At 41.7% G+C, this 15,550-nt stretch overlaps 1 protein-coding gene across 1 annotated transcript in view; it reads left to right on the forward strand.

Annotated features, from left to right (window-relative positions):
- LOC111140755 (myosin IIIB) overlaps window positions 1–15,550 on the forward strand; it is a 427,320-nt gene that overhangs the window by 257,459 nt on the left and 154,311 nt on the right. The window contains exons 26-27 of the mRNA XM_022492953.1: window positions 3,457–3,534; window positions 6,101–6,306. Of these exons, the coding sequence (XP_022348661.1) occupies window positions 3,457–3,534; window positions 6,101–6,306 (284 nt within the window). The remainder of the gene's footprint in view (window positions 1–3,456; window positions 3,535–6,100; window positions 6,307–15,550) is intronic.

The raw sequence follows: 15,550 nt of genomic DNA on the forward strand, positions 1-15,550 counted from the left end.
TATATAATGTTTAAGAAGTAAGGTTTTGGAATCAGAACTGGGTTCAGATGTAGGCATGGCCAACTACTAGTTGCAAGACTGGAAAATTTCTCTAAAATCTCTGAGCCTTAACCTCCTTATTAGGTACAATAGGAATAATAATAGTACTTACCTCGTAGGATCATTTTGAGACCTCACTGCCATAATACAGGCAAAGTGGTTACTACGGTGATTTTTTTTTACCATGGAACAATAGATGTTTTATTACTCTTGTTTTGATACCCATCTAAAACTCCATGTGTGGAGTCCATACGTATACTGAAGCTCATTCATTTCCTGTGCACTTGGAGTCTGTGTTATAGTTTGTAAAGCTGACTCAGGACTACTTTAAACACTAACCAGTGCCTCTTACAAGGAATTGGGCAGGACATTTGTCATGTGGGCAGAAAGCAGGCTTGCTCATCTCCAGTTGACTTATATCGTTGTATAAATTGGCACTGAATGAGAAAGGATATTGGGTTAGACATACAATGGTTTGATCCAGAATATTGGTTCTACTGATCATTTTGAAATTGGTTTCATTGGAAGTATTTTCTCTGCCAATAAGTGAAAAGATCTCTTTGCTGTGTTGCATGGGCGCTAGTACTTGCCATCTTGCCATTGAAGAAAACTGCATCTTTGACATTCATCACCAGACTAGAACTAAGTCAATCATGGTAATAATGGAAGGAAAACTGATACACTTTTTGCATGTGTGTGAGGTGGTAGCATTTACTGAGCAGTTTTCCTAATAAGGAAAACAGAGGTTTTGAGAAGTTGAATAGCAAGTCCAAGTCCACACAAGTAGTAAGTGGAGGAGCCTGGTTTTGAACCAGGATGTCTAATTCCAAAATTCTATGTTCCATAGCATATATCCTCTAAACCCAGGGAAGCTTTTCTAGGGTCTCTTCCCCCTATCTGAGGTAAAAACTTATTAGATCCTCTAGGGAAGACTGTTTCTTGGGAATGCCCTATCTTTGAGAAGAACTATATGCTAGATGATGTTCCCTAATGAAATCTACTTTCTGGATTCTTTCTAAAAGATTTTTCTTTTTTAATTAAATGAAGCTACTTTTAACTAAATTAGCTCAGATGACAAAATTTTATGTCAGACCACAACCTTCACTTCTGTTTTGGTTTGGATTTTTTGGCATTCTTTCGGGTTCATGATAGACCTGGTGCAGACAGAGGTGAGGTTTGTGCCAAGTCTCCTAGTTTGAAGGACCAAGAGACTCAACTTCTGCTATGTCCCTTGTCCAAAGTCCCTCTTTCAAAACCACTCCATGTTCAGGACAACCTTGTGACTACACAAGAAGTCCTTGACCAATGTAAGACCTTTCCAAATTCTTAAATTAACAAGTTATTTATTCTTTAAAATTCTTTAAAATATTAACTATGTAGGTGATAAACTGTGGACAAGCATTAGTACTTCCAAGCTGTACGTAATGCCAAACGGGTTTTTATTTCCTTCCCAAGAGTTACTCTGTATCTGAGTAGAAGGACAGAACTTGGTCATGCTGGGTAGTTAGGGGAGCCTAACAGACTTATAACTTTTGGAGTGCAAATTAGTGCTTCATTCTGTATTTTTCCAGTTTGCTGCAGAGGACAGGTGTTGGTCTTGAAAACAGTTCTTATTATACCTTTTAAATTATGTAACAGCACAATTAATATCCACCAAGGATTTTCTGACCACTAAACTGTTAAATTCTCAAATGCCAAGGGCCCATTGTATGTTCTGAGGGAAGCTAACAGGTAAATCCTACTAATAGAGAAATATGGATGAATTTTTAAGCTGCCTTTTTACTGTGCCCTAGGGCTGCCCTGAAGGGCTGGCACTCCCTGACTATTTTGAATAAAAAGAGAAGGAAATGAGGGAGGAAAAGCAAGGTTCAAAGTAAGACAGAGTTCTTCAGGGAGTGTCTGAATAAAAGGAAGTGGTAGAGAAATTCCCAAGTTTAGAATGTATGTGTGTGAAGGTCAGGTTGAGAGGAAAGAAATTAAAGAGAAAAAAAGTTCAAGAAAACTTAGAATTTACAGTTTGGCAGAAGGCAGACCCCAACCAACATCCTCTTTCCTTCAGTCCTGATTTGTGACCCCAAACCTCACCAGCTCTGAACTCCATCCTCCAGAGAGGCATGGGTTGGGCAAAGAAGACTTCCAGAATGCAGTACAGTCTCTGCAGGTGGGGCAGGTGGTGGTGTCTATTTTTCCCTTTTCTCTCTTAGAATAGCCTTCCTGTTCAACACCAAGCTTTCATTTCCTCCTTCCTCATTAAAAAAAAAAATGAAAAAGTCAAACTATAGGCGGTGGTACCATAGCTTCAGCTGCATGCAAATGAACTGATGGCTTTGGGAACGCATCCAACATGCAGCCTCGGAAAGGAAATTGCCCTGCCCCCCGCCATTGCTTCAGAAAGAGATAGCCCCATATTCCTGCTCAGGTTGCTCTTCTAGTTCTTAAAAACTTAGCTCCCCATTTATTCCTTTTCTTAAATAAACTTTTCTTGAAGCCAACTGAAGCATTTCCTTCCACTATGCACCATTTCCTAACTACCCCTCGAGGTAGGTCTCATTTTTTGTCCCCACCCTCATGCCCTCAACCCTTTTAGTACCCTCTTTGTACTTTTGCTGAATGAGGTTGCAGACATCCTCACCCCGTGGGGGGTTGGCTGCCTGGACAGCCATCCACCAAGCAGAACACACTTGCTGACAGCAGCCTCTCCAGTTCAGACATTCCTGCTTCATCCCCTTGCCACCTGTTCTGAGCAGATGGGAGGCTGCCATTGCAGAGGCTGGCGCTAAAATGCCACTCGTGCACTTTGCAAACCAAATAGCTTATATGTGCAGGAGTGGGGTTTTTATTGTTGAGGTACAATAACAAAACAGGCTGTTTCCTACAGTTGTTTTCATTCATAAATTTCTTCCAGTCAGCCTAGGTGGTTGGGATAGATGATTGGGAACAGGTGTATCTCAAGTTCCAGTCTCCAGTGAGCACGTGGGAACTGTGTGATGTGGGAGGCAGGAAGGTGACTACAGCTCATCTAATTCCCTGCAGTCCAACCTAGGCTTTGAGCCCATGTCTCTGTAATCACCCAGCCTCATGGGTCATTGCCCAGTTTTCTTTTAAGAAATAGTTTGGTCTCATGCAACCTTATTGGAGAACTTAACAGGGGCCCATTAGAACATCAAGAAATACAGAAATAATAGTGCTGGGGATTTATACCAAGACTTCACAGTATGGTACTTCACCATTCTCAAGCGAGTAGGATAGTGCAAATTTTGTTTTTCTTTTATAGGTCTTCAAACTTCTCCCATAGTTTTCACTATCGTGTTCTAAACGTCAAGGTCCCTCGGGTATTTAACCAAAAAGCCTTTGAGATTTTGGAAGAGCCAGAAAATGCCTATATCCTAAAACTACTTCCCTTTGCCTCTGCTCTAGGTGGACACTCTGGAGGTGATACGACATCCCGAAGAAACCACCAACATGAAGAGGCAGACCATGGCTTCTTACTTCCGGGTACGGAGTCCTTTTGATCTCTGTTCTACCTGTTTCCAAAAAGGACTGCCATCCCTTCCTGTGAGAGGCCCAGATATGATGGAATTAGTGAAATAAGAGCAAAGCACAAGAGTTAGTTAAGAAAGGTGGGAGTGTGGGGAGAGAAAAATTAAAGTGGAGAGCCCACCTCTACGTATATGTTTTCTGATTTCAGAAAGATCGAATGAAATCCCATGTGTCTACAGACGGGACACTCTCTGTCACTGACACAGAGCCTGTCCATTCAGTGTGCTGATTCTGTTAGTATTTGAGCTGCTCCTTGGCCTTAAAGCTACTGGAATCCATCGCTTTTCCAGCATATTTACTGAAAAATAAAGTTAATAAAATTCCAGAAGGTGGCTTATTAAGTTCACATCCTGAGGGAATCTGTCTTAGTTTTAACTTTATTTTCCTAGATCAAATTGACCCATTGCCAGACACAGTTATTTCCCATCTCTGCTGCCCCAATTTTTGATATTTCATCTAGTAAAATGACTCCTTTGAGTAAAAATGTTGTGCCTAGAAGGGCTCTGTTAAATGCACCTTATATAGGAAAGATAAGACGCAGACACTTTTTACCAATTCACACAGATTTGTTTATCCTCAAATTATAAAGCAGTAGGGTTGGAAGCCCCGTAGAGATCATGTCCCACTGGGAACTAAGGTCTAGGCAGCTTTGTGGTGGAGATGCTATTAGGCCAAGGACAGAATTACTGATCTCAGGTTGTAGGGTGGAGTTGCGATAGGAAAGGACTCCGCAGGGATGGGAGTTGAGTGGTCATGAGCTGGAGTTGCTGAAGCAGGCTGGAGGACAGGACCTGGGAGCCAGCACCATGGGGAAGGCTCCATGGAAAGCTAGCAGGTTCAGTTAGCATCCAAAGCCAAGAAATCTGACCTCATCAGCTGTATACTTCAGAAGTAGACTGAAATTGGGCCCAGAGGGTGTGAAGTGGGCCCAGAGGCCTTTGAGTCCAGCACTCCACCCTCGTGCTGATTCTTGCTACAGCTTCTCTAACAGGTAGATGTTTAGATCCTATTTCATCACTCTCATCACATTTCTAATTGCCATATATTTCTTACCTTGAGACCTACCCTAGTCCTGTCCACTTTAGTGGCTGTATCCTCCTAGTGTCTTGGGGGACAGGGTGTGTGTGTGTATGTGTGTGCATGTGTATGTCCCCGTTCCGGGGGATTTGGAGGCTTTGAGCAACCCTGTGGGGTCAACTTCAAGATCCTAGAGTCCCTCTCTCAGAAGAAGCCACCTTTGCCTTATGATTTTTCTAGAAATATATCCATGACAATCAGTTTGGTGTCCCCCAAATGTTAATTCCAAGAAAGAGAATATAGTGGCAAGCTAGGTAATACCATTTTGGATCAGTGGAGGTGTGATTATGAAATAAAGGGACTGATTTCCTGTGTAGCTGTAGTTGCCCCTGAAGGTGTGTACACAGAGAAGCTCCAAAAGTGGCTGCCCCTTAGGAACAGCTGAGGCAGTCCCACACAGCAGTGCTTCTCTATGCGCCCTCTTTCTGTGGGAGCCCCCCACCAGCCACTTGATGGATGTTAGGTGACCTTCACAATAGTCTCCTTTTCTTCAGTTTTCTTGTTTTCTTTGTCCTTTTTCTCTCTTTCTTGTTTCTCTTCTGCTTTATTACCAGTGGTATCAGTAGGATTTGCTTAGACTTTCTGGTGGTTCTTAGGCTGAAGAAGAAACTGACCCCTTTCCTAAAGGCTAGACCTTTTACATTACAGGTACAGTTTATAGAGTACTGTGTTAGCATACCACACGAGCTGGTTCTGGGATGGCATTACAGGGTAACCTAAGCATGTTCTTCGACAGCTAAGTTTCTGCCACAAAGGGATGTTGCTTGGCACTTGGTGATATTTATTTATGCTTTAAAGATTCATCTATTTGTTTTCTTTATTTTTAAAAAATTTATTTATTTGTTAGAGAGAAAGCATGAGCTGGGGGGAGGGACAGAGGGAGAGAGAGAGAGAGGATCTCAAGCAGACTCCATGCCGAGTGAGGAGCCTACTGCAGGGCTCAGTCCCACGACCCTGAGTTCATGACCTGAGTCGACATCAAGAGTTGGATGCTTAACTGATGGAGCCACCTAAATGCCCCTCATCTGTTCATTTTGAGAGAGAGAGAGAGTGTGGGTGTGAGCATGCGAGCAGGGGGGAGGGTCAGAGGTAGAGAATCTCAGATGCCTGGCTGAGCAGGGAGCCTGACACAGGGCTCAGTCCCACCATCCCAAAATCATGACCTGAGCTGAAATCAAGAGTCAGACGCTCAACCAACAAAGCCACCCAGGTGCCCTGGCCCTAGGGGATGTTTCAGGAATGCTTTTGAATCCACAGGCAGCTATAAGGACTTCTCAGAACTTATATTATCACCCCCTATAGCTGGTTTCTTTTCCAGCCTTATAAAGGCCTGTGAGTTGTTTACAAGCCCACAAAATGCTCTAGAGGGCCCCATGGGCCTGTGCCGGAATTATCCATTATGTTTGTGGTAACCTCATTTCCTGTGTATTTTTCCCCCTGGTAGTATTCTCTGATGGATCTGCTCTCCAAAATGGTGGTCGGACAGCCCCACTTTGTGCGCTGCATTAAACCCAATGATGACCGAGAGGCCCTGAAGTTCTCCCGAGAGAGTGTGCTGGCCCAGCTCCGCTCCACAGGGATCCTGGAGACAGTCAGCATCCGCAGGCAGGGCTATTCCCACCGCATCCTCTTTGCAGAGTTTGTGAAAAGGTCAGGCCAGCATCTTGGGAAATGCGTTCTGTTAAATATAGCTGTCCTGTGGCTATCCCTGTCCCCTGGGACTGCTCCTCCTGCTTGTTTGTCTCCTAACATGTAATGGGCTAGTTGCCAGCTACCATTTACTTGCTGAAATGTTGCATTTTTATTGTGCTCCATCTAAATTGCTGTGCTCTGGAGGACAGGGTAAGCACCCTTCTGACCACTTTTTAAAAAATAAAAACATCCATAGATATTTATATATTACACATATCCTTAGGTTTCAGAGCGTCCAGATATTTAATTGACATGGTGAAAGTGTTCCTTCTTAAGTGGGTCAAGATTCTAGTGGATGTGAACACACCCAAGCAGCCGATCCTCTCTTAGGATAAAACAATGTTATGGTATCATAGGAGAGTTAACATTTATATAGCACCTAGAATGTCCTAGATGTATAATCTCATTTGATCCATAGAAAAATGCTGTAAGCTATGATATGTTATTATTCCCATTTTACAGATGAGGAAATTGAGGCACAGAAAGAAATGTGACTTTTCCAAGGTCCCATGTTAGTAGGTGGTAGAGCAGAAATTTGAACCCGTGTAGTCTTCAGCATCCACATTTAATCTCCTCGGTCCATTGTATTCACTCAATGTTTATTGAAATGTTTTGGAGTTTTTTAGACCCAGAAATTGACTTTATCTAGGAGTGAAAACCTGTTCTCGTCTATACAAGGCCATAGGGATGGATTCTGTGTCATGTGATTATGGGTAGAAGTTTTATAAAACTTTCTGTGAGGAAATAGATAGAGGGCAACAATAACAAAAAGCCACCTGTGAGATACACTGCTATCTGAGGACACCTGAGAGGAAAATTAAAACCCATTTTAAAATTTGCATCCCATTAGCCATTTTTAGTTTCTTTTTACCTCTTTTCTGAAACTTGTGCCCAAGGTCATTTTTCCAACTTTTTCTCCAGGAAGAATGGATTCTAATAGGTATCTTGCTTCACCGAGGCTTCAGAAGTTTGGTTTTGTTTTTTTTTTCCCCCTAGCGATTTTATTTATTTGACAGAGAGAGATCACAAGTAGCAGAGAGGCAGGCAGAGAGAGAGAGAGAGGAGGAAGCAGGCTCCCTGCCTAGCAGAGAGCCCGATGCGGGACTCGATCCCAGGACCCTGAGATCATGACCTGAGCTGAAGGCAGAGGCTTAACCCACTGAGCCACCCAGGCACCCCTACTTCATTGAGGCTTCAAAATACCACTATATTCCATGGAGAAGAAAGGGCAAAGAAATTTCCTTGCAGTTAGAGTTTTTCAATTAAAAATAACAAAATGGCTTTTAAAAAAGAAGTATCTTTGAGCTCCTTTTTCCTCTTAAACTTGGAGGTGTTAGGAGAAAAAGAAGACTGTTTTAGCACATGAATGTGACTAGTCAAGTATTTTTAGCCACTAAGTGTGGAATACATAAAAATATTTAAGAAAACAGGTCAAATGCTAAACAGATTGGCACTTCTTTGTTCGTAATCAGAAAGCCATTAGGCAAGTATGAACAAGAATTTCAAAATGTCAGTAAATCTGAAGGTATCAAAGATTTCTGAGCCAGGAAGTTAATTATTGGTATTTTGATCCTTTTGAGCAATTTCACAACAAAATAGATGAGTTAGCAGTTTTCTTTCTTGATGTTTATTCAACAAATAGGTGCGCCTCTTATCTTCCTGTTTGGGAGTGCTGTTTTGTAAACTCCTAGCGGGAATATGCAGACAAAACAATCAAAGGCAGGGAACAGAGTCATTCAGGTTTATTGGGTAGAGGTAAATAAAAGGTAAAGCCTTGTTTTACATTATTCTTTACCTTTTTGTACTTTCTGGCATTTGGGACAGAATCCAGAAAGACAGTGTTTAGGGTATTATGTTATTGGGTTCCAGAATGGGGAAGTATTGTTCAAGTTACCCAAATCTGCCACTTGGCCAAACCTAAAATACTTCCTCACCCCATCGTCTTTGAATTTTTCCGCAAAATCACTTGGAAGTGCCCTTTCTGTTTTCTATTCATGGAGCCTTGGGGGAGAGAGGTTGTTCCCAACACCTTCTCATCAGTGGGGCCAGGTGGGTTGGAAGTTTTATCTATTCTCATACAGGTATGGAAGAAGTCACCTGGCAGCACTGGGCAGGTAGCGAAGCCTCCTGAAGTCGTACTGTTCAGGGACATCACAGAAAATGACTGAATACTTATTGGCTTCATGGTGACTGGTCGGAAGCGTGGTCAACAGAAGGTCTCTGCTGGGGCAAACACATAGAACAGCATGTGTTGGGATGTGTTCTGGCAAATGTCTGTAAGATAGTACTGAACTTTCAGTTCAGAGTCTTACCATTTGTTTATTTAAACTATTGCAGTGAATAGTGCAACTTAGTAATGAGATCAGGGTTCTAATCTACTTTTGGATGTAGTGTTTGGCACATTACTTGACATTCTGTAAAAAATATTTCCTTGTCTGCATGAGAAGGCAGGATTACACAGAACCCATATTCTGAAGAGTTTCAGGGATCACATGTAGATTCCTTGGCCTAACTTGGCTTCTGAGTCTTCCAGAAAGACCCACTTCCCCCCAGTCAAGCTCACAATCTCCCAGGTCCCAATTCATAACAGTTGTTAAATCAGTGTGTTAAACAGAATAACCTTTACTCCCCTGACCCAGGACATCACAGTTTTGTACCCCATGATAAAGGGAATTTCCACCTTGGAAAGATTACTTATCTTTCATTTGAAAATTTTTATACTGTGATCATAGGACTATTTGAGATCTCCCTAATGTACATAACACCTTAAATTTTCTTTAAGATCTTCCCTTTCAATAGTTTACTATTTCTCATTATTTTCTTCCTGTGTTTTCCCTTTGTAATTAAAATGAAATCACTAAAGTATTGTGAACTTGTAGAATTCCCTGGCGGTGGCAGAAAAAGTATACAATTACATAGTAGAGTTTGGGTCTAAATGTGTGGTTTAATGGAATAGATACTGGTTTTTCATAATCATTGAGGGTAGGGGTGATCCTCTCAGCAGCTGCAGAAACAAACCCACATTATTTCCAACAAACCATGCTGTTATTCAAAGTATTTCTTATTTGGACTTTCCTTCAGAACAAAGCACACAATTATTTTATATGACTTCTGCGAACGCCCAGTTTGACCACCTTTTATATTAGACTTGCCTCTGAATTAATCTTAGCTCTTTCTGAAAATTAACACATGTACATGACAAAAATTTACCAACTTGGAGGCTTTTATTTATTTTTTTAGGATTTTATTACTTGAGAGAGGGCACGTCCATGTGTGCAAGAGAGAGAGAGCACAGAGGGAGAAGTAGACTCAGAGAGCCTGACATGGGACTTGATCCCAGGACCCTGGGATCATGACCTGAGCTGAAGGCAGATGCTTAACTGACTGAGCCACCCAGGTGCCCCAACTTTGAGGCTTTTAAGTGGAAGTTCAGATATAGATTCTAAAAATGAGTCCTAAATATTTATGGCAAAGAGAGCCTGTAATGTCCCAAGGACCTGGAGAATAAGTGATTTTTAAAAGGAACCACAGTTATTAGGGCTTTTTTGTTGGTTTGGGTATGACCTTTTTGTGAATGAGTTACCTGATTTTATAACCACTTTCCAAGTAGTAGCAGAATTTCTAGCAGCTACAGAGAAGCCTTGTGAATGCCAAGGATTATGGACACAACAGTTGCCTCTGAACATTTGTGAAGAATCAAAGTGCCCTTGTGAGAACTGTCTCATAAAAAGTCATTTATACACCTCTGCCTTTACCTATGTATCCATATCTCAAATAGAATGCCTGGCACAGAGTAGGTGCTCAAAAAATGTGGAGCGAATGATTCTAAACCCAATGATGCTGAAGACAAGAATGTGCCTCATCTGAAGGCAAGAATGTGCCGCACCTTGTATGGAACTTGCCATATAGGTAGGTTCTCATTAGACGTTTTCTCTTGATAACAAGGAGGCTGTATTCATGGCCAGAAACTAAGAAGCCCTGTAGGTAACATGTATGTCCACCTCTTGGTTTCATCCTGGGACCACTCTGGAAAAACCCTGAAGGAGTACAAAGTTAAGGGTCAAAGTCCAAATATGAAAGACTTGAAAATCAAGGTCAATTTTAAAAATGTCTGGGGGTGGAGGGCGCCTGGGTTGCTCAGTGGGTTAAAGCCTCTGCCTTCGGCTCAGGTCATGATCTCAGGGTCCTGGGATTGAGCCCCGCATCGGGCTCTCTGCCCCGCAGGGAGCCTGCTTCCTCCTCTCTCTCTGCCTGCCTCTCTGCCTACTTGTGATCTCTCTGTCAAATAAATAAAATACTAAAAAAAAAAAAAAAGTCTGGATGTCTAGACACACTCCAGAACTTCCACCAGCAAGAATACCTGGGTCTCAAAGGATTGCTCTAGAATCCAAGAAAGTGAATTCTTCAGTTCTGGAGATGCCCTCAATAAGGAGTCTTGTGTGTCCTTTTCGTTATAGTATAAATAAATAAAAGCAGTAAAGAAAAAAAAAAAAAAACGACAAGAATAAAGTACCTTTATGGAGGGCATGAATTACAAAAGTGCATATGACACAGAACATCCTAAACATTTATTCTCTCCTTTTACTGCTCCCTGCTGTACTTTTCAGAATACTAAGGGTAGTCTCCCAACTGAATTTGGGAGAGCCTCCCAATATGTCTTTCTAACTCCAATCTGTTTACTAGCCATTCCTTACACTGCCAATAGTTATGTTTCTAAAAATGTAATCCTGTCATTCCTGTGAATAAAATTCTGTGCCTGCTCCTCACTGCCTACAGGGTAACATCCAAAGCCTTCAGATCAGTAGGTAAGGCAGACGTTTCTCAGTAGGTAAGCTCCAGCCAACCATTCTCATTTTTCCCCACTGTTCTCTCTCTCACACCCTAGACTGCTGTCAGTCTAACCATGGACCCTCCAGGCCTATGCACAGTGTTGGCCTTTATACCTCTTTACACCTACTCCCCACCTCTCAATCTCTAGCCCAGTCCCCTTCCCTCTGAAGCCAGCCCAGGCTCCGCAGAGCTGGCAGGTCCTGCATCATCTGGCCCACATCTGGATGTTGATATCTCTGTATTAGAAGATGTACTTTCATTTTTGTCCAAACATGTCTGTCTAGCCCACTAGACTTTTAAACTTCTACGGGGATGGAGTGCACTTCACTCCTTTTTTTTTTTTTTTTTTTTGCTTCTGGCATCTTGCCTGGTATAATGTATGCTCCATGGCGTATGTTTCACGTTTCCCAAATGAGGGAATGTATCAGTCAGGAATGCATCTGATTGTGAATAACAAACATTTTTAGTGCTTGAACCAGGGTTTCTCATTCTCAACATGCTGACATTTTGGACCAGATAATTCTTTGTTGTGGAAGACTATGCCTGTGCCTAGTAGAATGTATAATGTACAGTAACATCCCTGGCTCCTACCTATTAAGATGCCAATCACCTCCTCACCACCCCCAAGTCATGACAATAAAAAAACTGTCTCCAGATATTGCCAAACATCCCCTGGGAACCTAATTTCTCAAATTGAAAACCAGTAGCAAATAGGTTTATTTGTTAGTTTCCCACAAAAAAAAAAAAAAAAAGAAAAGAAAAGAAATTAAGAGGTAAGCTATTTTTCATATTAGTTCAGCTGTTCACTGATGTCACCAGGGACCTGAATATACCTTCTGACCTCCTTTCATTCCTTTTTACCATCTTTACTATGTGGGTTGGCTTATAGTCTCATGGTCACAATGGGGCTGCTGCCTCTCCAGTCATCATGTCTATAGTCAAAGAAAGAAAGGGACAAGATGAATGACTAAGCCAGCTATATTTGTCCCACCCTTTATTAGGAAAGAAAACATTTTCCCAGAAGCCATTTCATATCTCACTGGCCTGAACAGAGTCATGGAATCATTCCTAGCTACAGAGAAGGGCTTAGAAAGTAGGGCACAGGCCTGGGGCTGGGAACATTGTCACCCAAAAGATAGAAACTACTATTCTTTTAGCCAGGAAGAAGTGGGAATAGAAATGAGAGACACATTAATTATGCTTATCACAGAAAAGAAATCCCGTGTTTATTAATTGAATGAGGGAATAATTAAATAAGAGGCTGAATGAATTTGAATAAATACTTTCCGTTCCCCATGACCCACTCATTTCTCATTCCTTGCTCCCTAGCTTCTTGCTCAACATGGTAGTTTAAGAACTAGCAATAAGTTCAGAAGTCCCTGAGTAAAAATAGGCAAAAGACTGAGAACCCCTTAATTCCATTGCTATAGAAAGGTGTGTTTGCAATTTTAAACCTGCAACAAATTCTTTTACCTCTTGCAAAATGAACTGAATATCATCAGTTATCACTGTGAAAACTCCACCTAAGGACAGGGTCCCTGAAATTCCCTTACAGAGAGCCAAGGTTAGCACTGGCTCATAGGACAGGAAATGAGAGAAAAATCTATGCACAAAAGAATCCAGACATCTCAAGAAGGGCTGAAATCCTGAAATCCCAAGTTTCAAATTTCAAATAACAAAGCTTCTACTTTTTTCTCTGAGTATTAAGCAGTGAATAGGAAAGCACAAATCCTCCAAGAGCTAGGATGGTGATACCATGCCTTGTCTCTCACGGGATATTCCTGGATTTCTTTTGTTTTTACCTGTAGCTACACAGGTGAGAGCCTGACATCAAATAGATCTTAGTGTGCCATTCAGATAAACTAGTAGATTTGCAGCAAAGTGGAAAGAATCCTCAATTCCTTGCAAATTGATTTACATGGTAGTGAGGGACGCATTATGAGAATATGTAAGGAAGATAATGGACAGCTTCAACATTGTGAGTAAGCATGTCACATAGTCATGTGTACGGTCACCGCATTTATTTTCTAAGGGTAGCAGTGGAGTGGTGGCATTCTCTGGGAGGGGTCTCTAACAGCTGCTGCCCTTGTATACTGTCTTTCCTGCCCATTGTTCTGTGTTTGAGAGAATGAGTCAGCCACCCCACCCCAACTACAGGTGAGACCTCAGATGACTTCTCTCTCTTAATTCTTACATTTACCATTTTTATAATCTTGGTTAGTGTACTAAACTAAAAAAAAAAAAAATCAAATGAAAAAACTTTAAAAGCTCCTTTTACAATATCACTGAAAGACTCTAACAAGTAACCCAGTCCAACTTTCCATTTCAGAGATGAGGAGGCTGAGGTCAGAGAGATGAAGCAGCTTTCCCAAGGTCCCACCTCTAGGAGTTTGGCCGTATCAGTCTCTGTGACCACCTCTCTCTATTCTTAGGGGACAGAATGGGCTCATATTGGCCTTGCCTGGGCTGTGGGTTCTTCCCACCTTGCCTAAGGCTGTAGATGATTCAAAATCCCAAAACCCATTCTTTTAAGGTCCTATCTTTCTCATGGAGCCCAAATTGTTGACAGCTGTCTTTCACTATTCGAGTATCAGAAAAATCATTTCTGTAGTTGATAGCTCTGCAAATTCAGCCTGAAATTTGTAGTGGTGACTTGAGTGGTGACAAGAGGTAGTATCAGTCAGACTCTTCTCCAGAGGCTCTGCGAAGAGGCTGTAATGATAATAACAAGCTGTCTTTCCTTATTTTTCTAATGTCTACACTGTGGGCAGACTCATGAAATAATCCATTCATAGGAAACAACCCAGGAGGATGTAGAAACACAGCAGGCGATGGCTCTGCTGTGGCAGCAGTGCAGGAAGAAATAGCAAAGGAAGCAAAGAAGAAAGATGTGATGGAGTGTTAGTATCCATGTTGTTGAGAAGACCACCACTCTGGACCTTTGGATTGGCTGCCTGGCTTACTCTGTGAAAATCAGTGGCTGAATTAAAACTCTATGTCCCTGCTTGGAGGTTCCTTAAAAAAATCGAGTGGGACTGCATTATGTTAAGTAGTGATAATGATGAAGCAGCAAAAACAAATAAGAATAAGGAAAATAATGAATGGAAAGGAGAGAAGGTGGAAGAGGAGAAAGGAGAACATGAGGAAACCTCACACGGAGATGGCAGATAAGCACAACATCTCTCTCCAGCCCCAGCGGCAGACCTGGCTCCTCGGCCAAGGCAATGGCCTTCACAGCCTAGAATTCCTGGCCCTGGAATTCCCCAACACGGTGCCCTAGGAAACCACTGCCCAGTCCATCAGCTGACCCATGGTTGACCTTGTGCCCATTTTAGCAAGTTCTGTTCAGTTGACAGTAAATATCCGCCCACCCCTGAGTACCATGGTTTAGGGATGACTCAAAGGAAAGATTGCTAGCCACTCTTTTATATACATTTGGGAAAACATTTTTGTCAAAGAAAGGGATGAAGATAGGAGAGAGGGGTATTTATTAACTACCTGCTGATGGTAGGCTTCATGCTAGTGCTTTCAGACATCATCTCACTTAGGGGCACCTGGATGGCACAGTCAGTTAAGGGCCCGACCTTGATTTCGGCTCATGTCATGATCTTCGAGTCCTGAGATCAAACCCTGCATCGGAATCCACGCTCGGCAGAGAGTCTGCTTGGGACTCTCCCTCTCCCTCTGTCCTTCACCCCTCTCTTACTCACTCACTCTCTAAAATAAATAAAACTTGCTTATAAAAAAATACTGAGAATATCCCCCCAAATACATGAAATTATTTCAGTTTCACAGATGAGGAAAATGGCTCAAAATCACACATAATGTGTTATATAGTCAGGATATGAAATAAGAGTCTACCTATTCCAAAGCCCATCTTCAAAATATTTAAATGAGACCATTGAACATCCCAAATATTAACTGTGAAATCAATCTATAAAATTCAATTGTGAAAATAGTAATGATTTTACTAGCTGTAAAATAGACTGATCAGTTTAAAGTTTAACTTTCTATTATAAATTTGTGAATAAACTCAGCCTCAGTCTTGAATTCCCACTGTCTTTTTTTTTTTTTTTCCTTTAGAAGGCCTCCCATTTAAAGCTTATGTGGAGGCAGCAACAGCATCAGAAACATTTATTAAGCACCTATTGTGTGTGCTAAGTGCTGCAGTAATACTGAATTAGAAGGAATTTATGGTCTCAGGGCTTCCACAATCTAATAGCACAGATCAACGTGGCTTCTTATCCCAAGGCCCAAATTTAAGAGTCTTCCTAAGAATATAATGGCTTTTTTTTTCTTTTTGTAGCAGATGGTGGCCAGCTGTTCTGTCTTTACTGAAGGCCAAACATGAAGGGAAAAAATTAAAATAAAG

Source organism: Enhydra lutris, unplaced genomic scaffold (genome assembly GCF_002288905.1).
Source record: "Enhydra lutris kenyoni isolate GAN:26980312 unplaced genomic scaffold, ASM228890v2 scaffoldscaffold1, whole genome shotgun sequence".
Taxonomy (NCBI): Eukaryota; Metazoa; Chordata; class Mammalia; order Carnivora; family Mustelidae; genus Enhydra; species Enhydra lutris.